Below are 24148 nucleotides of genomic sequence, written 5' to 3' on the forward strand. Positions count from 1 at the left end.
CTTTTTTCTTTTTTTAAGAAATGTCACCAATAGCTTTAATGTTTAACTCAAAGACATATAACAGTAGAGATGTAAACAAATGACACTAACAATAGAATCAGTCAACATTTATTTATTGTCTATAATAGAAGGTGTTAGATCCCTTGAGAGATAGAAAGAAGTGTAAGTCATAGTCTCGCCCTCAGGCAATTTATAATTTAGTTGAGGAAACAAAACAGAGATCTGAAAAACTAAATGAACAAATGTTAGAAAATAAAGATGATATACTTAATGTCAATGTTGATGTGTAAAAGGGAAATGATTTGGACAGTCTACTTGCATCGTTCTCCCTTTCATAAACATTCTTTAAAAATTTGAAGCAAAGACTGAGTGTGGTGGCTCATACCTGTAATCCCAGCATTTTGGAAGGCTGAGGCAGGAGGGTCACTTGAGGCCAGGACTTCAAGACCAGCCTGGACAATATAGTGGACCCCATCTCTACAAAAAACCCCAAATTAGTCATGCTTGGTGGCACGTACCTATAGTCCCAGCTACTTAGAAGGCTGAGGCAAGGAGGATTGCTTGAGCCCAGAAGTTCCAGGCTGCAGTGAGCTATGATCACTTCAGTGCACTCCAGCTTGGGCAACGGAGTAAGGCACTGTCTCTATTTAAAAAAAAAAAAAAAAATTGAAGCAGGGACATGCATTGTTTTTCTGCCAGAGTGTGTGTTAATAATAGCTTCTAAAAGTTGTAAAGAAGACTTACATATACAAGTTGAGTATTCCTTAATCTGAAATGCTTGGGATCAGAAGTATCTTTAATTTTGGATTGTTTTGGATTTTGGAATACTTGCATTGTACTTATTGGTTGAGCATCCCTAATCTGGTAATCTACATTTTGAAAGGCTCCAATCAGCATTTCCTTTGAGTGTTATTTTGACGCTCCAAAAGTTTCAGATTTGGGAGTCTTTTGGATTTTGGATTTTCAGATTAGGGATACCAACCTGTATGAACAAGCCCAATTTGTGGGAAGCAAAAGAAAAAAACCAGTTATTCAGACTCTTTCAGTGTTGTTCTCCAACCTTTATGCTGTACCTGGGGAAGAAATGCTGAAGCTGGTAGATGCGAGGATCTAGAATTTCCACCGATTCTTAGTACTGAGAATGGCAGAGTAGTTGGTATTGGACTTACCTTCCCACCATAAATGACTATAAAGTCTGGACAAAATATACAAAAGTATTCGTTTGAAGCCATTGAGCATCTACCAAGCAGGGTTGATATTCTTGATATACGGAGACACATGAAGCGAATCCTACATTCACCTAGACTTTTTTCCTGGGAATAATTTATGGGCTGTGGTGGAGGAAGGTAGATTCCAAGCAGGGAATAGTAGTCTTACTCGACTGAGGAGACAGAGATCACACTTTGGAGCTGCCCAGTTCACTGGGAGTTGTGGAGCAAGGTGCCATAGAGAGGAGGAAACTGCAGAGAAACAACTCCAGCAATCTGAAAGGTCTCCTGGGCTGTCTAGGGGCATGATGCCTGCAAGGCCTGGCAGAAAGTACCTGCTGGGAGACTGAGAGTTTAATGGATTCTGAAAATCATATGGTCCTGGAAAAACACTGGAGTTTGTACCTAGCTCTAGTAAAGAGACTTGGGAAATGATCACAGAAGGCCCAGGCCTTAGGAGTAAAGAAAACACCCTGAGAGTAACAACCATGATCTAGGAATAAAGACAAAGCTGAAGTAGGTCTTCTGTAAAGGAGCCTAAAAGCAGACCTTATCAGAAACAAGATACTTTAACTGTGTAACATTAAATGAATTTAAAATTTCTTAGGGGAATCTAACATAATCCAAAGTCTGTAAGTGTGTCTTGTATGTGTCCATCACAGTAACCAGTAATAAAAAAAATTAGAAATGCAAAAAGGCAGGGGAAAATACATGATCAATAAGTGACAAGTGATAAGACGGTCAATAAAAACAGACCCAGATATGATCCAGATACAGAGTTAGTTGACAAGGACTTCTAAATAATATGATTAATGTGGTAAAGAAAATAGAAGAAAAGATGAATGATATGGGAAATGGTTGTATTTTAAGAGAATTCAAGTATAGAAAAATCAAATGAACATTCTATAACTAAAAAATACAATTGATAAACTAATGGCTGAGAACTTCCAAAATCTGACTCAATGTATAGACTCAAAAATCTGAGAAATGTATTAAAATCAAGAGAATAAATAATCAGTAGCTCAGAGATGTGAGAATTAGCAAATAAAAACCATAAAACAATTTTTAATATGTTAAATAATTTATAGGAAAAGATAGATAAGATGAATAGAGTGGAATCTTAAGCAGATAAATGGAAACTTATCAAGACCAAAATGAAAATTCTGGAGCTAAAAAAATACAATATATGAAATAAATTTGCTGGGTGGTTTAACAGAAGATTGGATACAATAGAAGAAGGAAGGGATCAGTGAACCCGAAGACAGCTTAAAACTTTTTCAAACTGATACACAAAAATAAAAAAATGCAAAGGACAAAACAGAATGTAAGCGAGAGGTGGGACACTGTTAAAAGTTATAACAGATTTGTAATTGAAGTCTCAGAAGAAGAGAGAGAATGAAGCACAAGAAATATTTAAAGAGATAGTGACTGAAAACATTTTAAAATTGTGATCTAAGGGAGAGATCAATCCACTGATCCAAGAATCTCAGGGAACCCCAAACAGAATCAATATAAAGAAACCCACTCACAGGTACCTCATAGCCAGACTACTGAAAAACCAAAGATAAATAGAAAATCTTAAAACCTGCCAAGGGAAAAAAGGAAACATTTAGAGAAAAACGACAGAATCAGAGTTGACATCTTATGAGAAAAAATACAGGTCAGAAAACAATGCAGTAACATCTTGAAAACATTGAAAGAAGAAACTATCAACTCAGAATTCTGTATCCAGCAAAAGTATAAAAAATTAAAGTGAAATAAAGACATTTTCAGGCAAACAAAAGCTGAGAAAATTTGTCAACTGATCTGAAGTATAAGAAATGTTAAAGGAAGTTCTTCCAGCTAGCAGACAATGATCCTATATGGAAATTTGGATCTTCAAAAAGGATTGAAGAAGATGGGTATGTAGGTACATATAAAAGCCTGTTTTTTTTCTTTTCTACATGCCTTTAAAAGACACTCGATTATGTAAAGCAAAAGATATATTTGAGGATTTAAAGCATCCAGTCGATTCTCATTATTTGCAATAGCTATGTTGTGTAAAGTTGCCATGAACACTTGATTAGTAAATACTAAACCATTACTCCTGGGGAAATACAGACAAGACTCCTGTGAGCCTCTGGTCACAATGTTTTTGTCAACTGAGTAACATACAACCTTATGTTACTGTTTAAAGACATCTTATTTCATATATTTTATTGATTCATTGACATTGAATTTACACCAACGGCACTGTCACTCATGCATGAACAAGTCTTATCTAACACACTTATTTTCTCCAGAAGGTACATTATAGCCTTCTTGTGCTTAGGAATACTACACGGGTCTTCAGTGCTATGTTTCGGAGCCATTTTAAACAACAAAATCACACACAAGAAAGAAAGAAACAAACAAACAAAACCACCACAAAAGTGCAAAATGTGTGGCACTACATAGACTGCAAAAAAGGACACTTTCCTGTATGAGAGCTGAAAAAACAAAGGCAGGTGTCACCATGTTCGACTTCAGATGGGAATGTGTATGCCAGACAACTCAGTCTTTTTGCTGCTTTGTGTATGTCCACAAATGACCACAGAAGCACTGCGAGTGTTAATTAGGAGTTTACAAATAAAGTTTAGTGAGCCAATGAATTCGCAAATACAGAATCTGCATGTTACAAGGACTGACTATATGTAGAAGGAAAATGTGACAGTAGCACAGCATAGCACAAAGGCTGTCAGGTCAATGGAATTATATTATTTATCTTAAAGGTGTTTTATCTTTGGTGAAATGTGATATTTCAATTAAACTGATAAGTTAGGGATGCATATTGTAATACCTAAAACAATCAGTAACAAAATAATACAAAGAAGAGTGTAGTTAGTAAAACAACACAATAAAATGGAATACTAAAAGTGATTTGAGTAACCCAAAAAAGGCAAGAAAGGAGAAATAAAAAAAACAGATGAGACAAATAGAAACCAAATACTAACGTGGTTTCAATGCAGCTATTTGGATAGTTACATTAAATATAAATGGAGTAACACTCCAGTTACAACAAAGATTGTCAGACTGAATTTTTTTTAACCCAAATATATAGTATTTAGAAGAGATACACTTTAGTATACCTTATAGAGAGATTGAAAATAAAGAACTGGAGATATTCCATGTTCTGTAACAAAGATATTCTTTGTTCTATAACCAAAACAAAGGTGATATGGTTACAGTAATATCAGATATTTAAGGCTAAAAGGAATTTGCTATTTAAGAAAGGACATTTCATAATGATAAAAGAAAGGGTCGATTCAGTAGGAAAAAAAATCTCCCTAAATGTGTATGCATTTAGTAACATGGGTTCAAATGTATAAAGCAAAAGTTGCCAGAACTAAACAGAGCTAGATAATTCACAATCCTTAACCACCTTGATCTTACATGCATAGTGAAGCCTTTCTTAATGATAGGGATATATTCTGAGAAATGAGTCATTAAGTGATTCCATCATTGTACAGACATCACAGAATGTACTTGCACAAACCTAGAAGGTATAGGTTACCATCCACTTGGGTTATATAGTATAGCCTGTTGCTTCTAGGCTGCAAACCTGTACAGCGTGTTACTGTGCTGAATACTGGAGGCAATTAAATTGTAACACAATGCTGTAAGTATCTGTGTATCTAAACATATCCAAAAATAGGAAATGTACAGTAAAAATATGGTATTAGATTTATGGGACCATCATTGTATATGTGGCCCATTGTTGACTGAAACATTGTTGTGCAGCACATGACTATATATGTGTAGAACACAGCATCCAAGTAGGTATTATGTAAATATATACTCTTTTCAGTTCATCTGTAACATTAACCAAAATGAACCATATTGGACCATAAAGTAATTGTCACCAAATTTCAAAAGTTTGAAATTATGTAGTGTGTATGTGTGTGTGTATGTATGTGTGTGTATGTGTGTGTGTGTGTGTGTATATATATATATATATATTTTTTTTTTTCCTTTGATGACTTGGAATGACATTAAAACCCAATGACAGAAAAATAATTCAAAATGACTACATGTGGCCGGGCGCAGTGGCTCATGCCTGTAATCCCAGCACTTTGGGAGGCCAAGGCAGGCGGATCATGAGATCAACAGATAGAGACTATCTGGCCAACATGGTGAAACCCCATCTCTTCTAAAAGTACAAAAATGAGCTGGGCGTGGTGGCGCACACCTGTAGTCCCAGCTATTTGGGAGGCTGAGGCAGGAGAATTGCTTGAACCGGGGAGGCAGAGATTGCAGTGAGCCGAGATCGCAGCACTGCACTCCAGCCTGGCGACAGAACAAGACGCTATCTCAAAAAAAAAGAAAAATTACTACATGTTTGCAGATTGTCACACACTTCCATATAAACCGTGATTCGAAGAAAATATAACAGTGGCAATTAGGAAATATTTGGAGTGATAATAAAATCACTGTGGGTTGCAAGCAGTGTAGTGCTTAGAGGGAAAAATTCTATCTTTTGTTTGTTTTGGAGACAGGGTCTCTGTTACCCAGACTGGAGTATAGTGGTGCAATCTTGGCTCACTGCAACATCCACCTCCTAGGCTCTAGTGATCCTCTCCACCTCCGCCTCCCCAAGTAGCTGAGACTACAGGTGTGTGCCACCATGCTAGGCTAATTTTTAAAATTTTTTGTAGAGGCAAGGTCTCACTATATTGCTCAGGCTGGTCTTGAACTCATGGGCTCGTGCAATCCTCCCACCTCCCAAAGTTCTGGGATTACAGGTGTGAGCCACCGCACCTGGCCAGAAATTTATATCTTTAAATGTATAGTTTGAAGAAAAAGTTGAAAATCAATTACTAAAACATTGCAACTTTAGAAGCCAGAAAAAGGACAACAAACCCAAGGAAAGCAGAAGGATGGAAATAATAAAAATAAAAGCAGAAAACAGTGAACAATAAACAGACCTACAGTAGGCAATATCAACAAAGCCAAACTGGTTCTTGGAAAATTAATTAAATAGATAAACTGCTGGCATTACTGATCAAGAAAAGAGAAAGAGAAAAAAAACAGAAATTAATACAGATTCTACAAGCATTAAAAAGGTACTATGAAGATACTATGAACAACTTATGTGAATAAGTTTTAAATTTAGATAAAATCAGTTTCTTTAAAAAGAAAATGTACTAAAATTGACACAAGATGAATAGACAATCTTAACAGTTCAACTAAAATATCTACTAAAGAAGTTGAATCTGTAATTAAAAGCCTTTCCACAGATTAAACTCTCAGGTAGCTTTACTGGTGAATTTATCGTAAACATTTAAGAAAGAAATAGTGCCAATATTACAAAATCGTTCTAGAGAACAGATAAAGAAGAAACACTTTCAAATCATTTTATAAACTCTCAATAACACAAATATCAAAACCTGACAAGAACACTAGAAGAAAATTACAAGGCCCTCATGAACAGATGCACAAACTCAGTATAAAATATTAGCAAGTAAAATCTAGAGGCATTTCAAAAGGGTAATACATCATGACCAAGTGGAACTTGTTCCAGAATGTAAGGTTGACTTAACATTAAAAAAATCAATCGTTGAAATGCCCTACATTAATGAAGGAGAAAAAGCGTATCAAGTTCACATTATTTTTGGCAACATTTTAGAATAATTGACCCGTATAAAATATGTACAAAATAACTCCTAAAGAAGGAAAAGACACATTGAAAAGCAATATGACATTTTATGGATTTTTTTATTCTTGTGGTATAAAAATGGTTGTTACATCCCTGTTTATGTTTTAGATCGCTGTGGTATAAGAGTGTCCTACCATTATTTTAAACAAAGTTAAGCTAATATTTCTTTTTATTCCAGAGCAAATCTTATGTTTGACTAGTTTTATGGTTAATAATGTTCATTTGCATTAGTCTAAGTATTGTTTTCCCATTTTAAAGACAAACTTCTCTGATGTAAGCTTTAGGAGGGTAAAGATCTTGGTTTTGTTCATTGTTATAGCCCAAGCTCGTAGTGTCTGTCACACAGTAGGTACCCCCCAAAATTTAAACTTTGCTGAACGTTGAGTGAATAAATAAAAGAAAGATTTAGTGACATGCCCAAGCTAAAGTTATTTTGGCATTTCTCTCTTCCTCACCCTCCTATTCACCTCCTTTCTCTTCATCCCTATGCTGTTTTCTTAGTTCATAGTGTTGTCACTTCTCACTTTCAACAACCACCCTCACCTTTAGCCCTTCTTCTAATCTGTTCCCCACATTGTAGCTTTGTCTCCTTTCTAAAGTGGGAATCATGTCCTTCCCCTACTCATTTTTAGGGATGACTTTAAAGGTAAAGCTCACCTGGGCTACATTCTGCATACTTCTTTTCAGCCTCAACTCTCACTCATTTTCCTCAAGCCTTGCCCTACCATTCATGAGCTACTTGACGTTTCCTAATCTCAAATCTCCTTTCTGCTCTCCCTGCCCTTCCTTTCTACTCCCATTTTACCTGATTAATTCCGTATCATCTCTCAAGACCTAATTAAAGCCTTTTCTGATTACCATTCATGCAGCCTGGGTTAGGTGTCCCTCTTGTGTGATGGATTTCTTAGTATCCTGTGTATACCTCTACTCTAGTACCTATTGCACTATTTTATAATTCTCCATTTTCTAGATTGTCTCATTGCAAGCTCCTTGAGGATGGAGAATCATGTCTGGTTTACCTTTGTGTCCACTGTGTGTCTCTCTGACACGGAAATTGACCTACAGCATCAGTGTCGTCATCATAACTGACTTTTATGGAAAGCTTGCTATGGGCAAGCACTGTTCTAAACACTTTGCAAGTAGTAACTCATCTTAATCCTCATGACAACCTTAGGAGGCAGGTTCTATTATTATCTCCACTTTACCAATGAGAAATGAAGAGCTTAAAAGAAGCCTACTCAAGGTCATCCAGCAAAGAGGGAATAGAGCCAGAATTTAAATTTAGCAGAGCCTGTGCTCTAAGTACTTCATAATAATGCTTGAACAGCATTTGCTTAATGGACGAATCCAAGACTTGAATTCGAGTCTCCTGGCCTCAAGTCCAGTGATGCCCTGCCATCTCACATACCTGACTCAGCTCCCTCTCTGCCTCAGTCTCTCCAGGCACACCTTCTTAGCTAGTTGGTAGAAACTGTTCATTGTATTTTCCCTTATTTCTTTTATTTGCCAGCTCCAAATATGGGATATTCATGTACATTTAGAATTACTGCTCATAGCTGGTCTGTTCTTATATATTATTTCAAGTAGTCCTACTCAGAAACACTTTTTGTAGAGTTGGGGCACCTACTGAACAAGAGGAAGAAAGTGAAAGTGAAGAAAGTGAAGACAGTGGTGAGGAGGAAGAAGATGCAGAGGAGGAAGAGGAAGAGAAAGAGGAAAATGAATATCACAAACCATCAACTGGTGAAGAATACATCGCTGTTGGAGATTTCACTGCTCAGCAAGCTGGAGATCTTACATTTAAGGTAGGTAGAATAAGACTGAAACCTAACCTAAGGATCAATGTCCATACCGAACAGAATAAGAAAACTCTGCCTGTACACCTGTATTACAGATTCTTAAAGTGAAGTTTTTTAATGTTCTATTTAAATAAGTAATAATTATGATTTACAAGCAGTAGTAATATGAGATTGTGTTACTAAAGTTACCTCCTCTAAATAGGTTTTTGAAAATGGCTTTAATGTTGAGAATTCCTAACTTAGGGGTAAAATTTTATAATTTGTTGTTGAATGTCACATGTATAAATTCATTCAAGTGAGTTAGGCAATGTCCATAGGTGGAGGTAGAAGGGAGCACTTCCTGCCGTTTTGTAGCAGTCTTTCCTGTTAGCTTAGATATGAGAGGGGCTTGCGTCCATACTTGCTTGGCCTGGGCATAAATAAGTGGCAGGTGGGACAGAACAATAAAGTTGTGATTTTTGAAGTTGTGATTTTGAGCCTGTGTTTTTTGCTAGAGAAATGAGTCAAAGAAATTTAAGTGAATATATGAATTTTGGTTCTTATATTAAACTTCAAAGTTTAGTAACTGATTAATAATAAAATACATAAGAATATTATGCAAATAATTATATGGTTTAATTTATTGATTTTTTTTTCAAATTCTTCTGGAAAATGGCCTCAATATTAGACAATAATGTATATTTTAAGAAAGTGTTTGCTTTTGTAGTGTCCTCAGGGGTGGAAATGCTTTTGTCTTCAAAGATATTTTATTTTTATAAATGAGCGAGTGTTAATTGCATTCAGTAAATACTATTTTTGCTCAAATATAGGGTTTAACTTTAATGGAATTGATTTTCTTTGGGAGTGTATATGCTGCTTCTGAAAGACACTTTTCCAGAGATATTACAACATTAAAAAATATTTTACACAGTAATCGAACTTTTGGAGTAACTTTGGCACCTTAAAAATGATTGTGAAAAATGGTTCCCATTTGCATAAATGGTTGAAGTGTATGATAGGTAACCAAAAGGAATGATCCATTAAATGATGTCACATTTATGGTTTTAGGTGAATTAGGCAGAATACATAGGGGTTGGGTGATAGGGAAGCTTTTGATAAATATTGGATTAAAAAAATTTTGCCTTTTTTTTTCCAGCACTTATTTTGAATCATTGGTAATGATATAGACTCATGATTATTGAATTTTATTTAAAATGTTTTGTTTTGCTTTAAGAAAGGGGAAATTCTCCTTGTAACTGAAAAAAAACCTGATGGTTGGTGGATAGCTAAGGATGCCAAAGGAAATGAAGGTCTCGTTCCCAGAACCTACCTAGAGGTTAGTCTTGGTTTATGCTTTCCTTTTCTAAGACTTTTTTTTTTTCACTTTTAATAAAACATTTAGCTGTGTTCTTTTGTCAGTTGACTAGTGAATGACTTGAGATATAGAATTTGCTTTAATTTTGGAGGGACAGGACCTGGGGAAAACATCGTGTGTTAATGGTCCTGGGGACCTGTGAAGTGCTCTTAGGCATTTGAGCCCTGGAGCGTGATCTCACAGTGAGGGGATGCTTTGTGGATTAATGCTGATCATAACAAATACTAGGTCTCTATTGTTTACTGTGAAACATAACCGCAGTTAACTTGGTGTTAACTTCCACAAATACATGATCCCCTTACTAAAATGTGAACATACTATACACGTGTGTTCCTAGCTTATATTTTCTTGTTTCATAAAATAACATGGTCATTTTCTGTGCCAAGATATGTAGATTTCTGTCTGGATCAGCACCGTCCAATAAAACTATGATGCAAGCCACACATGTAATTTAAATTTTTCAGTAGCCACATTGAGATATCTTTTTGCTGACACCACTTCTTAAACCAAGTATGTGGTTTTTCTCTGACACCATATGTGTTACTACATCAGTTCTTCTACACCAACCAGTGTCAGCAATTCAATTCCATTCTGATGCTAATGCTTGGAGCTAGCACAGACCCCCACAGGTTAAAGGCTGTCTCACAAGACTGCTGCCCACTTCCGTTGCCAGTCACAAGTCCCAGGAACCACCCATAGTTCTGACTGACTGGCTATACATTCACCAGTTCCAACACCCTCATCTCAGGGGTTCAGTAATTTACTAGAATAATTCACAGAACTCAGGAAAACACTTTCCTTGCATTTACCAGTTTATTATAAAAGGATACAACTCAGGAACAGCCATAGAGTGAGGTATTGGTGGGGGTGGCCGGCATGCCCTCTCTGGGCCTTCCACCTTCCCAGCACCTCGCTGTGTTCACCATCCTGGAAGCTCCTGGAACCCTATCATTTAGGGGTTTTTCTGGAGGTTTCATTAGGCGTATTAGCTAAATATTTAGCAATTGGTGATTAACTCAGTCTCCAGCTCCTGTCCCCTCTTCGAAGGTTGGAGGGTGGGGCTGAAAGTTCTAACCTCTAATACCTGGGTTGGTTTTTCTGGTAACCTGTCCCCTTCCTGAAGCTGTTCAGGTGCCCACCTAGAGTTAACCTCATTAGCATAAACTCAGGAGTGACTGAAAGGGACTCCTGATGAATAAGAAAACATACTTCTATCATTCAGGAAATTCCAAAGATTTTGGGAGCTCTGTGCTGGGAACCAGTGACAAAGAACAAACACATATTTTTCATTACACACATTTTTAAAAAGTAAAAAGAAACAGGTAGAATTATTTTTAATAATATATTTTATATTATCCAGTATATCAAAAATACTATTTTGACATATAATCAATGTTTTAAAATATTGAGTCATTTTGCTTTTTTAACATTAAGTTCAAAATCCAGTGTGTGTTTTACATTTACAGCACTTCTCAGTTTGGACTAATTTCAAGAGCTCACTAGCTACACGTGGCCAAAGGGCTATTGTATTACATAGGGCAGGTCTAGATCGTCTTTTTCAACGGCAGCAAGTCTTCTAATCTCATTTAGATGGTCATTTAAGTTGTTTCCAACCTGTAATCACTATCGATTATGTTGCAAAGAACATGGGATTAGCATCCGCTGCCAGTTACAGAAAGATCCCCCCAAAAAGTAGCTTAAATAAGGTAGAAGCGTATTTCTCTCAAGCATAAAAGTGTGGAGAAAGGCAATCAAGAATTGGTTAAGATCCTATCCAATATTTTATCCTGTTTCTGATATGAGGCTGCTTTTCCTAGAGTTATCTCTTTAGTTTTAAGTCAGCTGCTGGATCTTTTAAGAATTCCAAGGAGCAAAAGAGGAAAGAAGTCAAAAGGCATAAGCTGCTGCCTTTTTAAAAAGGTTTCTTGGAAGTTACACAGAACACTTTCAATTGTTGCTCATTGACCAGCATTTAGTTCTCTGGCAACACTTAGCTGCAAGGAAGTCTTGGAAAATGTAGTCTTTTAACTGGATCATTGTTAAATCAGGGATTTTGTTTGAAAGAGGAGGTGGGGAATAGGTGGTAGCCACCCGGCAACTTGTGTTGTCATCAAGTCTGCGTGCATCTTTGCACACTTGCCCGATTATCCCCTTAGATAAATTCCTAGATGTTCATCACTGGTTCAAAGGGTTTACACCTTTATATTTTGATTTCTTTTTCCAATTTGCCTTTTAGAAAAGTTATGCCAATTTGTACTCCCACCTCTAACAATCAGAGAGTGCTGTTTCCTCACACATTTGCCAGTGATGGCTGTTACCAGTCTTTAAAATTTTTGCCAATATGACCAACAAAAAAAGTGTCATTAGTGGTTTTATGTGCATTTACTGTACTCCTAATGAGGTTAAGTACCATCTCATATGCTTTATGACCATTTGTATATCTTCTTTGTGAATGGCCCTTTCGGTTTTCTTTATTGATACATAGTATTTTTGTATTTGTGTGAGTACTTTTTACTTGTATGGACTGGGTAATGATCAAGTCAGGGTATTTGAGATTTCCATCAACTTGAGTGCTTATCATTTTTATGTGTTGGTACCTTTTCAGTTCTTTTGGATATTTTTTCTAAGGGATTTAAAAAACTCTTTCATTGATTTCTAAGAGCTTTTATAATATTTTAATAATAAGGATATTAATCCTTAGATATTTGTGTGAGCTATTTTCTTTTTTCCCCCTCAGGATATGCTTAAGTTATGTGTTACATATTTTCTTTGTTGACTTTAGCTCATGTTTATTTCTTACATAGCTAAATCTGTCAGTGTTTCCACTTATGATTCTTGATTTTGGTATCACGATTAGAAAGGGCTTCCCCATCTCTAGATTGTTTTCTTCTAATGTTTTTATATTTCTTTTATTTTTATCTTCTTTTCTTTTTTATTTGAGTAAATTCCATCTGGAATTTATTTTGATTAAACTCGCTGTCTATCTCAGTTGTTATTTTTTGAAATAGCGAAGTTATTAACCGTGTGTTGAAAATTTATTTCCCACTGAGTTTTATCATATATACTAAATTCCCATCTATGCGCGAGGTTTTCTAAAAGTACTAATGCTTTTGTTTTTTCTTTTTAAACAGAAAAACTTGTTTTTGTTTTTACTGGAGGTTTAGGTGGCAGTACTGGTATTTTTATTGGTTGTTTTTTGCATTAGTTAAAAAGCACTTCACATTTCAATGTCTTTTTAGCCTTATAGTGAAGAAGAAGAAGAAGGCCAAGAATCAATTGAAGAGGGCAGTGAAGAAGATGTAGAGGTGGTGGATGAAACAGCAGATGGAGCAGAAGTTAAGCAAAGGTACAAAAGTGGGAAAGGATATCAAAGTAGGTTTAGGAAACATTTTATTTGTTTATTTTTACTGTTATAAATAATTCAATACTTTCTTGAAATGGAGACAACTTGTACCTGGAGAACGCTTCACACTATTGTCTGCTTAAAGATCATTACTATTTTAATTTTGTAATTATTTTTAATACATTTAGTTCTACCTTGTTTTCATCTGGAAACTGTTAGGTTTTCAAAACATACTGATGATTATAAACTGTGATTAAAGAGGTTCCCCAATTGAGTGAATAGACATAACCTGACCTGACTCACTTTGCTATTTTGTCTCCCCAGAACTGATTCCCACTGGAGTGCTGTTCAAAAAGCGATCTCAGAGGTGGGTATCTTCTGTCTTAGTAATGGTGTCTTGTTTTGTTACCTAATAGCTCTGAGGCGAAACAGGTTGGAGACTGTGGAAGATAGCAATGGATCTGAAACGGGGTTCAGGACATGGAATGTACAGAGCAGAGGATGTATATTTCTTTCTGGTTTCTAAGCCTGTGCTCCAAATAACAGTTCTCATTAGTTTTTTTTTGTACAAAAAGAATAGATAATCTTATTCATGGTGTCACTTGAGGGCTTGGAAACATTCTCATTGATCCTGCTTTCCTATCATTTGAGTGGAAACAGATGTTAAATTTTAATTACAATTTGAAAAATCCTGAAAGGCTTTAATAAAAAGTAAGAAATTGGCCAGGCATGGTGACTCACACCGGTAATCCCAACATTTTGGGAAGCTGAAGCCGGAGGATCACTTGAGGCCAGGAATTCAAGACCAGCTTGAGCAACATAGTGAGACCCTATCCTACAAAAAATAAGAAAAATTAGCCGGGTGTGGTGGCTCGTGCCTGTAGTCTCAGCTACTCGGGAGGCTGAGGTGGGAGGATCGCATGAGCTTGGGAAGTCAAGGCTATAGTGAGCTGTGATTGTGCCACTGCACTCCAGAGCATGAGTGACAGAGCAAGACCCTGTCTAAAAAAAAAAAAAGTAATTAATTAAATTTTTTTAAAGGAAGAAATGATCTATAATTCTGTCATTAAAAAAAAAATTACAGGCCAGGCACAGAGGCTCATGCCTGTAATCCCAGCACTTTGGGAGGCCAAGGCAGGTAGATCACCTGGGGTCAAGAGTTCAAGACCAACCTGGTCAACACGGGAAACCTCGCCTCGACTAAAAACACAAAAATTAGCTGGGCGTGGTAGCGCATGCCTGTAGTCCCAGCTCCTGGAGAGGCTGAGGCAGAATTGCTTGAACCTGGGAGACGGAGGTTGCAGTGAGCCGAGAATACGCCACTATACTCCAGCCTGGGCGACAGAGCGAGACTCCATCTCAGAAAAAAAAAAAAAAAAAAAAAATTACATAGCCAAATGAAAATTCTCCTCCTCAAACTCATAAGTAGTCACCATTAACAATTTAGTAAGTATCCTTCCTGACCTTTTTCTTTACTTGTTACGTATAAGTACATGCTTGTATGTGTGAGGGTGTGTGTCTATGAGTTGTATATTTTGTATATATGAAAAGAATCTATTAATTCTTCAGCGCGTATGATTTGCCAATAGACATTAACTTACCTGTGAAATGGAAGCGCAGGGTGGAGCAGGATAGGAGCAGGGACGTTTTGATAAGGGTATACTTGAAATAGCCGCTCCGGAACACAGAGCTCTGCCTGCTGGGCACCGTATGGGGCTTAGGTCCTTAGGAGAGGCCAGGGTGCTGTGATGGCATCCTCTCAGGAATTTGGAGCCAAGTTGTATTATTCTTCCACCAAAGTCTGTATGTTTATATTTTTCTTTTTTGGGTTATAGTTACTCTAGTGATAAAGAGAAAGTATTATAGAGATGCGGAAACATGACTGAAAACAAATCCATTTTGATGTTACTATCTTCAGCAGATAAACACTGTTGATGTGTTAACCACGATGGGAGCTATTCCTGCAGGGTTCAGGCCTTCCACACTCTCGCAGCTTCTGGAGGAAGGTAACGTGTGCCTATCAGCCACTGCACTCTTTCAGCAAAGCAGTCAAGATCCACGTCTAATTTTTCTATCACAGGCAAAACACATTGTTGAAGAAGATGTTGAGTCTCACATCTCTTTGGCGCTCATCTTTTCCTCATCCTTCCCATGACAGTGAGGAAAGATCCCTGATCCTATCAGAGGCCAGCATGTTTACCAGTGCTCTGGGTTCCAGCCGCTTTCTTTTTTTAAAAAATGCGACTCCTTTAATTTTCAGTCCTTTCCTGTGTCTTTAGCTGACCCACCTTCCCCTCACTGGTTCGTTCGCTTATCTGTGATATCAGCACACCTAATTCCTCCCACCTTTAAGGATCAGCGCCTTGAATCCTATCCAATTCTAGCCAAAACCTCCTTTTCTCTGATCTTCCTCCAAGCAAGACTTTTCCAAAGAATTATCTCCATTTGGAATTTTCATTTTCCTTACTCATTCTTGGCTTTCCCTGTACTTGGCAACTTCTGTCTATAAGCTCATTTTAAAGAGGAATCATGCTGGGGGACAAGGAGTGTCCTGTATACCCTGAGTTGCTGAGTTGTCATGGAAGGGCTGCTTTGAGGTTGCTTCTGCTGGGAAGGTTCTTCACAGCACTCCCTAAATTCCCATCTTTTCATCCTTCAGGTCTCAGGGTAAATTCTGCCTTCCCAGAGATGCCTTCCTTGAGTAATGTGGGTTTCCCCTACTCCCATTCACTTGAACACCCTTTATAGCTCTAAGTTCTCTAATAATTATTTTATTTATTTGCTTGTCTACTTATTTTCTAAAAAAAACCTTTTCTCCCATTCAACTGTAAACTATGGAGGGCAGGGGACATATCTCTGATTTATCTTTGTATATCTAGAACCTGGTGTAGTATCTGGCAAGAGTAGAAACTCGAAAATTATTTCTTGAATGGATAAATGATATTATTATAAGTATTATTCATGACTAAAGCATGGAAGAAGAGCATAAAATGCTTTTGTGTTAAGAAGTAAAACTAGTGACTATGTATTTTTTCTGAAGTCTCCAAAAAGTCCTTACAGATTTCTGCATTTTACAGAAATATTTGAATAAATCATTGTCATCATGGGGCATATTATTGGCCTAAAAGTCTTTCTTAAAGGTACTTTAAGATGATCTTTTATGTGTTTGTATCTGTAAGTTTCGTACTGTTGTTTTTATGCATAAATCTATATTGGTGGTCCTATTTTGGAAAGCAAGTTCTTAGTAAGCAGCGTGGCATTTTGGAAGTGCCTGTACTCTAGTTCATAGCATAACATTATGGATTTTTGATTTTGAGTTTCTTTCTTTGTAAGAAAATTAAGAAACAATGATTTTTCCAGGGAATCAATTTCGAGCAAGTTACTTCCTACAACCAGAGCTCATGCCTTCACAACTGGCCTTCAGAGATCTGATGTGGGATGCTACAGAAGGCACTGTAAGTATAGTTACTATCAGTAAACTGTAACTCTTCCAGATTTTGTCATGGTTGCAAGTAGACAACATGTTAATTGACTAATGCATTATGAAAAACAAAAAAAATTGATTCTCTATGATAATTTTGAAATAGTGATATTTTTATAACTAAGGCAGAATTTGGACTTGCTACCTTGACTTTATTTTGTTTCTCTTCTCCATTGCATTCTTCTCTCATTGTTAGGAAGGAAATAATACTAGGTTTCTATCTTAATCACTCTTTGCCTCAATTTCTTCATCTGTAAAAATGGAGTAATAGTAATGCTTCCAACATAGAGTTATTTTGAAAATTATGTGTGTGAAGGGTTTTGAATAATGCCTGGCATATGAAAAGAACTCAGTAGATGTTAGCCAGTATTATCATTTATAGTAGTAGCAGTAGTAGTAGTATTTTTGAGACAGGTCTCCCTCTGTCACCCAGGCTGGAGTGCAGTGGTGTGATCATGGCTCACTGTAACCTCAAACTCCTGGGCTCAAGCGACCCTCCCACTTCAGCCTCCTGAGTAGCTGGGGCCACCAGCCTACACCACCATGCCCAGGTAATTTTTGTATTTTTGGTAAAGATGGGGTTTTGCCTCGTTGCCAGGCTGGTCTCAAACTCCTGAGCTCAAGCAATCTGCCCTCCTCTCCCTCCCAAAGTGCTAGGATTACAAGTGTGAGCCACCAGTCCCAGTCTAAGTTATGTAAATGAAAAGGCTGTGACTGTAAAGCAGAATGTAAAGTTTAACTAATTGAAGCTGTTCTTAAAAAATAAAAAATCAGAATGTCAATTTATTTACTCATAATCTGAATTATACCTATGAAGTAGATCTGAATAAATATATCAAATAGTGCATTCTCTCTGTTAAAACACCTATTAAGAAACTAAGGAACAATGTAGATAATTGCTTGGAATAAGAAATAGTAGGATAATCTTAATACCAGGTGGCATTGGTTTTATGCTGTGTTAGCCTTCTGCACTTACCCACATTCTGTGGGAGTGAACCTGGGGACTGGAATACAGTGATTCTATAGTCAGATCATATACATTTTACCTGCTAATATTTATTGTTCCTTTCATCACCGTTTTTAAGTATTTAAGAAAAATGCAAATATTTCAAATGTAACTCTATGAAAAATTTACCTAAAATGACTGATTTTAATTTTCAATGAACAGAGTATTGAAACTTTTATTGTATATGTGTAAATTTTTTTCTTTTTTAAAAATTCTGTATACATTTTCATAAGCTGAATTTACAAAAGACAGATTTGTGTTAGAAATCATAAAAATAAACTCTTTTAGAATTAATTTTTCTTTTAGATTAGGTCAAGACCAAGTCGTATTTCATTGATTCTGACATTATGGAGCTGTAAAATGATTCCTCTTCCAGGAATGAGCATACAGGTTCTCAGCAGACATGTCCGCCTCTGTCTATTTGATGGTAATAAGGTAAGCTTACTGAGAAGTAAATCATCATACTAGGATTATGGAGAAACATTTCCTTAGATTCTTTTCCATTCAACTCCTCCCCAATTCCTAAGAGAGTATTTTTTACCTAGTACCAAAGAAAAGTTTGAATGACTCTTTAAAAAATTCATTTTTTAAATGAGATACAAGTTAAACAGTACTTAGATGGAAATTTATAGTTTTAATTGCATCTATTAGAAAAAAAGATAAAAGATTTAAAGTCAGTGATCTAAACTAGCAAATCAAGAGGCTAGAAAAAGAAGAGTGAGTTAAACCTGAAGAAAGTAGAAAGTAGGAAATAATACAGATAAGAGTAGAAATTAATGAAATAGAAAACAGATGAACCAAAGAGAAAATTTTAAAAAAGAGAAAAGTTGATTCTTTGAAAACATTAATAAAACTGAAAGATGCATAGTGAGACTATCAAGACATTTTTTAAAAAGTAAAAGAAAACAAACTATTAACATCTGATATGGAAATAGAGACATTATCACAGATCCTTCAGACATTAAGAGGCCAGTAAGGAGATACTATAAACAGCTTTATACCAGTAAATTTGATAACATTGATGAAATAAATAAATTCCTGGAGAACCATAATTTACTGAAACTGGCATAAGAAGAAATAGAAAATGTGAATAACCTCAGTTAAAGAAATTAAACCTATAATTTAAAAAAAATCTTCCCACAAAGAAAACTTCAGGCCTAGGTGGCTTCACTTGTGAACCTCTTCAGACATTTAAAGGAGAAATAATACCAGTCTGATACAAATTCTTCCAAGGAACAGATGAAGGAGAAATGCTTCCCAACTTATTTCATAAGGCCAGAAAAAACATGACCCCAAAATATGACAAGACATTACAAGAAAGGAAAATTACCAGATAGTATCCTTCATAAATATAGAAAGTAAAATTCTAAACAAAATATTATTAAATTGAATCTAGCAATATATAAAAAGGACATTATATCATGATCAATTGGGATTTATTTCAGAAATTCAAATGTACTTGCCTGGGTAGTCACATGTAACATTTGAAAATCAATCATTATAATTTGCCATAAGAAAAATCATATGATCATCTTAAGAGATAAGGAAAAAGCATTTGACACATTTCAACACCCATGTATGATTTTTGAAAAATTCTCTACAAACTAGGAATAGAAGGGAGATTTCTCAAATTGATAAAATGCAACAAGAAAAACCCTAAAACTAGCATTATCGTACTTAACAGTGAAATACTGAACACTTGTTTCCTAAGACCAGGAACAAGTCAAAGATATCCAAAAAATAAAAAGATAACTCAGTTTTCTAAAGGGACAAAAGACTTGAATAGCCTCTTCAAAAAAGAAGTATCAAAAACCACTAGAAGTAAAAAAAGATACTCAACATGTAAGAAGCCATCAGGGAAATGCAAATGAAAACCACAGTGAGAGAGACCGACCTATATGTTACATATAAGAAGCCCACCTTAAATATTATGCTATAGGTGGCTTAAGAGAAAAGGATGGGAAAAGATATACCATTCAAAAGATATTAATATCAGACAAAGTAGACTCCAGGCACTACATGGCGATAGAGATGGTTCACCAAGAAGACATAGTAATCCTAAGTTGGTACATACCTAACATCTGACATTTAACGTACATGAAATAAAAATGGTTAGAACTGAAAAGAGAAACCGGCAAAGTCACAATTATAGTTGGGGCCTCCATTATAGTTGGAGAATTTAACACTTCTCTCTTGGTAATATAGGACAAGCAGACAGAAAATTAGTAAGGATGTAAGAGAACTGTATAACATATCAACAAACTGGATTAGATTGATATTCACATAACACTTCACCTCAAAATAGTAAAATATACATTCTTTTAAGTACATATGGAATAATCACCAAGATAGACAGTCCTGGGTCAGAAAACAAACCTAGACAAATTTAAAAGAGTTGGAATCATATAATATACGGTCCTTGATCACGTGGAATTAAATTTGAAATCAGTAACAGAAAAATAAATGGAAAAATACTTAAATACTTGGAAATTTAAATTCTTCTAAATAATCAAAGGGTTAAAAGCAAATTTCATGGGAAATTAGAAAATATTTTGAAATGAACAAAAAATGAAAATGCAACATATCATAATTTGTGGATGTTAGCTAAAGCATTGCTTAGAGGGACATTTATAGCACTAGATGCTTACATTAGAAAAGAATTCTCAAATCTATAGTCAAAGCTCTTTCCTGAGAAGACAGTGCTGCTTGAGCTGATAACGGTCAATGTGAGATTGAATGAGTTAATGTAAGGGAAGTTATCAGAATGATGTAATACATAGAAAGAACATAGTAGGTGCTTTCAAAGAGTGTCTGGATGAGAGGTGGTGATGTTAACTTAGAGAGGTAGAGGTGTAGATGAGAGATATGGATAAAGATATTTGGGTGTAAAAATCAACAAAACTTGGTGATGGATTGCATATGCAGGAAAGAGGGGGAGTGAGATGCAGGCATGATACCTAGTCTCTGACTTCTGCATCTGGATGGATGGTGGCAACATTCAGTGAGATGGGGACACTGGAAGAGGACCAGGTTTGGAGGAGTTGACATGAGCTTGGTTTTGCTCAGGCTGAGTATACTGCAAACCCCCAGCATGAAGAAAGTGCCTTTATTTCATCTGAACTTGGGGTAAATAAATGAACTTCTGTTATGATGGTGATCTTCCCTCACTTCTATAATACTTTCTGCACAAAATCACTGCCACAAAGGAGCCAGTAGGTGTCCTCAGTGACCAAGAGCTGAATTGCTTTCTGTTTCATACATCTGGTTTGATACTTTTTCCTGTACCTCTCCATGTTCTCTTATATAAGAACATAAAAAGGAATGGAATTTTATTTTGAATAAAATATCAAAATAATGAAATTTACTTCATGAAAGAAATTTATGTGAGATTTCCAAATTGAGAGTTATGGAACATATTTAATAGCTGCACAGATACTCGTGCTGCTTATGTAGGAGTGCTTCTAAATCTAAACCTAGTTATAAATAAAAAGCATTGGGCTGGGCGCGGTGGCTCACGCCTATAATCCCAGCACTTTGGGAGGCTGAGGCGGGCGGAGCACAAGGTCAAGAGATTGAGACCATCCTGGCCAACATTATGGAACCCCGTCGCTACTGAAAATACAAAAATTAGCTGGACGTGGTGGTGTGTACCTGTAGTCCCGGCTACTTGGGAGGCTGAGGCAGGAGAATCACTTGCACCCAGGAGGCAGAGGTTACAGAGAGCCAAGATTGCACCACTGCACTCCAGCCTGGTGACAGAGTGAGACTCTGTGTCAAAAAAAAAAAAACCCCAAAAACCAAAACATGCGCACACACACACACACACACACACACACACACACAAAAAAAAAACCAAAGGCATTATTGCTAAAACTAACTAATGAGACACAGCTTCCAGTAATGTTTGAGTCAGCTCCTCTTGGACCACCCCACCCAGAGATCGCAACTGTAAACTCTGGGCAAAATAAAAAGCAACTACCTGAAGGCACTGCAGAGCATTCAGAAGCAGGCAGACACTGGAGAGGAGCCTCAAGCCTTTAGTCTACTGATTTATTTTTTTCTCTTTGTTTTCTGTCTTTTTTGTTTGTCTCTTTTCTTTTTCCTATCTTTCTGTATTAGTTTGTTCTCACACTGCTGATAAAGACGTACCCAAGACAGCGCAATTTACAAAAGAAAGGTTTATTGGACTTACAGTTCCACATGGCTGAGGAGGTCTCACAATCATGGCAGAAGGTGAAAGGCACATCTCACATGGCGGCAGACAAGAGAAGAGAGCTTGTGCAGGGAAAGCTCCCATTTTTAAAACCATCAGATCTCATGAGAGTCATTCATCATCTTGAGAACAGTGCAAGAAAGACCTGCCCCCATGGTGGCATGTGCCTATAATCCCAGCTACTCAGGAGGCTGAGGCAAGAGAATTGCTTGAACCGGGATCCAGGAGGTGGAGGTTGCAGTGAGCCAAGATCACGTCACTACACTCCAGCCTGGGCTACAGGGCTACAGACCAAGACTCTGTCTCAAAAAAAAAAAGAAAAAAGAAAAGAAAAGAAAGAAAGAAAGACCTGCCCCCATAATTCAGTCACCTCCTACTGGTTTCCTCCCATGACATGTGAGAATTGAGGGAGTTACAAGTCAAGATGAGATTTGAGTGGGGACACAGCCAAACCATATCATTGCTCCCCTGGTCCCTCCCAAATCTCATGTCCTCACATTTCAAAACCTATCATGCCTTCTCAACAGTCCCCCAAAGTCTTAACTCATTTCAGTATTAACTCAAAGTTCACAGTCCCAACATCTCATCTAAGACAAGGCAAGTCCGTTCTGCTTATGAGCCTGTAAAATCAAAAGCAAGCTAATTACTTCCCAGATACAATGGAGGTACAGGCATTGGGTAAATGCAGCCATTCCAAATGGGATAAACTGGCCAAAACAAAGGGGCAGCAGGCCCCATGCAAGTCCGAAATCCAGCCAGACAGTCAAATCTTAAAGCTCCAAAATGAGCTCCTTTGACTCTATGTCTCACATCCAGGTCACACTGATGTAAGAGGTGGGTTCACATGGTCTTGGGCAGCTCAGCCCCTGTTGTTTTGCAGGGTATAGCCCCACTCCTGGCTGCTTTCATGGACTGGCGCTGAGTGTCTACGGCTTTTGCAGCAGCACGGTGCAAGCTGTCAGTGGCGCTACTGTTCTGCGGTCTGGAGGACAGTGGCCCTCTTCTCACAGGTCCACTAGGTGGTGCCCCAGTAGGGACTCTGTGTGAGGGGGCTCCAACACCACCTTTTCCTTTTTCACTGCCCTAGCAGAGGTTCTCCATGAGAGCCCCACCCCTGCAGCAAACTTATGCCTTGACATTCAGACATATCATACATCCTCTTGAAATCAAGGCGGAGGTTCCCAAACCTCAATTCTTAACTTCTGGGCACCTGAAGGCTCAACACCATGTGGAAGCTGCCAAGGGTTGGGGCTTGCACCCTCTGAAGCCACAGCCTGAGCTGTATCTTGGCCGCTTTTAGTCACAGCTGGAGTGGCTGGGACGTAGGGCACCAAGTCCCTAGACTACACACAGCATGGGGACCCTGGGCCTGGCCCATGAAACCCTTTTTGCCTCCTAGGCCTCCTGACCTGTGATGGGAGGGGCTGCCGTGAAGACCTCTGACATCCTCTGGAGACATTTTTCACATTGTGTTGGGGAGTAACATTTGGCTCCTCGTTACCTATGCAAATTTCTGCCAGCCGGCTTGAATTTCTCCTCAGAACATGTGATTTTCTTTTCTATCGCATTGTCAGGCTGCAAACTTTCCAAACCTTTGTACGCTCCACCTGCCTTGTGAAACTGAATGCCTTTAACAGCACCCAAGTCATCTCTTGAGTGCTTTGCTGCTTAGAAATTTCTTCCAACAGATACCCTAAATCATCTCTCTCAAGTTCAAAGTTCTACAGATCTCTAGGGCAGGGGCAAAATGCCACCGGTCTCTTCACTAAAACATAACAAGAGTCACCTTTTCTCCAGTGCCCAACAAGTTCCTCATCTCCGTTGGAGACTACCTCAGCCTGGACCTTATTGTTCATATCACTATTAGCATTTTTGTCAAAAAGCCATTCAACAAGTCTCTAGGAGATTCCAAACTTTCCCACATTTTCCTGTCTTCTTCTGAGCCCTCCAAACTGTTCCAGCCTCTGCCTGTTACCCAGTTCCAAAGTTGCTTCCACATTTTTGAATATCTTTTCATCAACACCCTACTCCTGGTACCAATTTACTGTATTAGTTCGTTCTCATACTGCT

General features: G+C 37.3%; 1 protein-coding gene across 3 annotated transcripts in view; it reads left to right on the forward strand.

Moving 5' to 3' along the window:
* Positions 1-24148, forward strand: part of NPHP1 (nephronophthisis 1 (juvenile)) — a 69827-nt gene that overhangs the window by 17530 nt on the left and 28149 nt on the right. For 2 of the 3 annotated variants that reach the window (XM_011980533.1, XM_011980534.1), the window contains 7 exons: positions 8495-8687; positions 9895-9996; positions 13275-13381; positions 13703-13745; positions 15300-15384; positions 16739-16833; positions 18172-18300. In XM_011980533.1, the coding sequence (XP_011835923.1) occupies positions 8495-8687; positions 9895-9996; positions 13275-13381; positions 13703-13745; positions 15300-15384; positions 16739-16833; positions 18172-18300 (754 nt within the window). Of the gene's footprint in view, positions 1-8494; positions 8688-9894; positions 9997-13274; positions 13382-13702; positions 13746-15296; positions 15385-16738; positions 16834-18171; positions 18301-24148 lie in introns of all 3 variants that reach the window. The other variant, XM_011980532.1, reaches the window with a different exon arrangement.

The sequence above is a fragment of the Mandrillus leucophaeus genome, unplaced genomic scaffold (assembly GCF_000951045.1).
Source record: "Mandrillus leucophaeus isolate KB7577 unplaced genomic scaffold, Mleu.le_1.0 Scaffold214, whole genome shotgun sequence".
Taxonomy (NCBI): Eukaryota; Metazoa; Chordata; class Mammalia; order Primates; family Cercopithecidae; genus Mandrillus; species Mandrillus leucophaeus.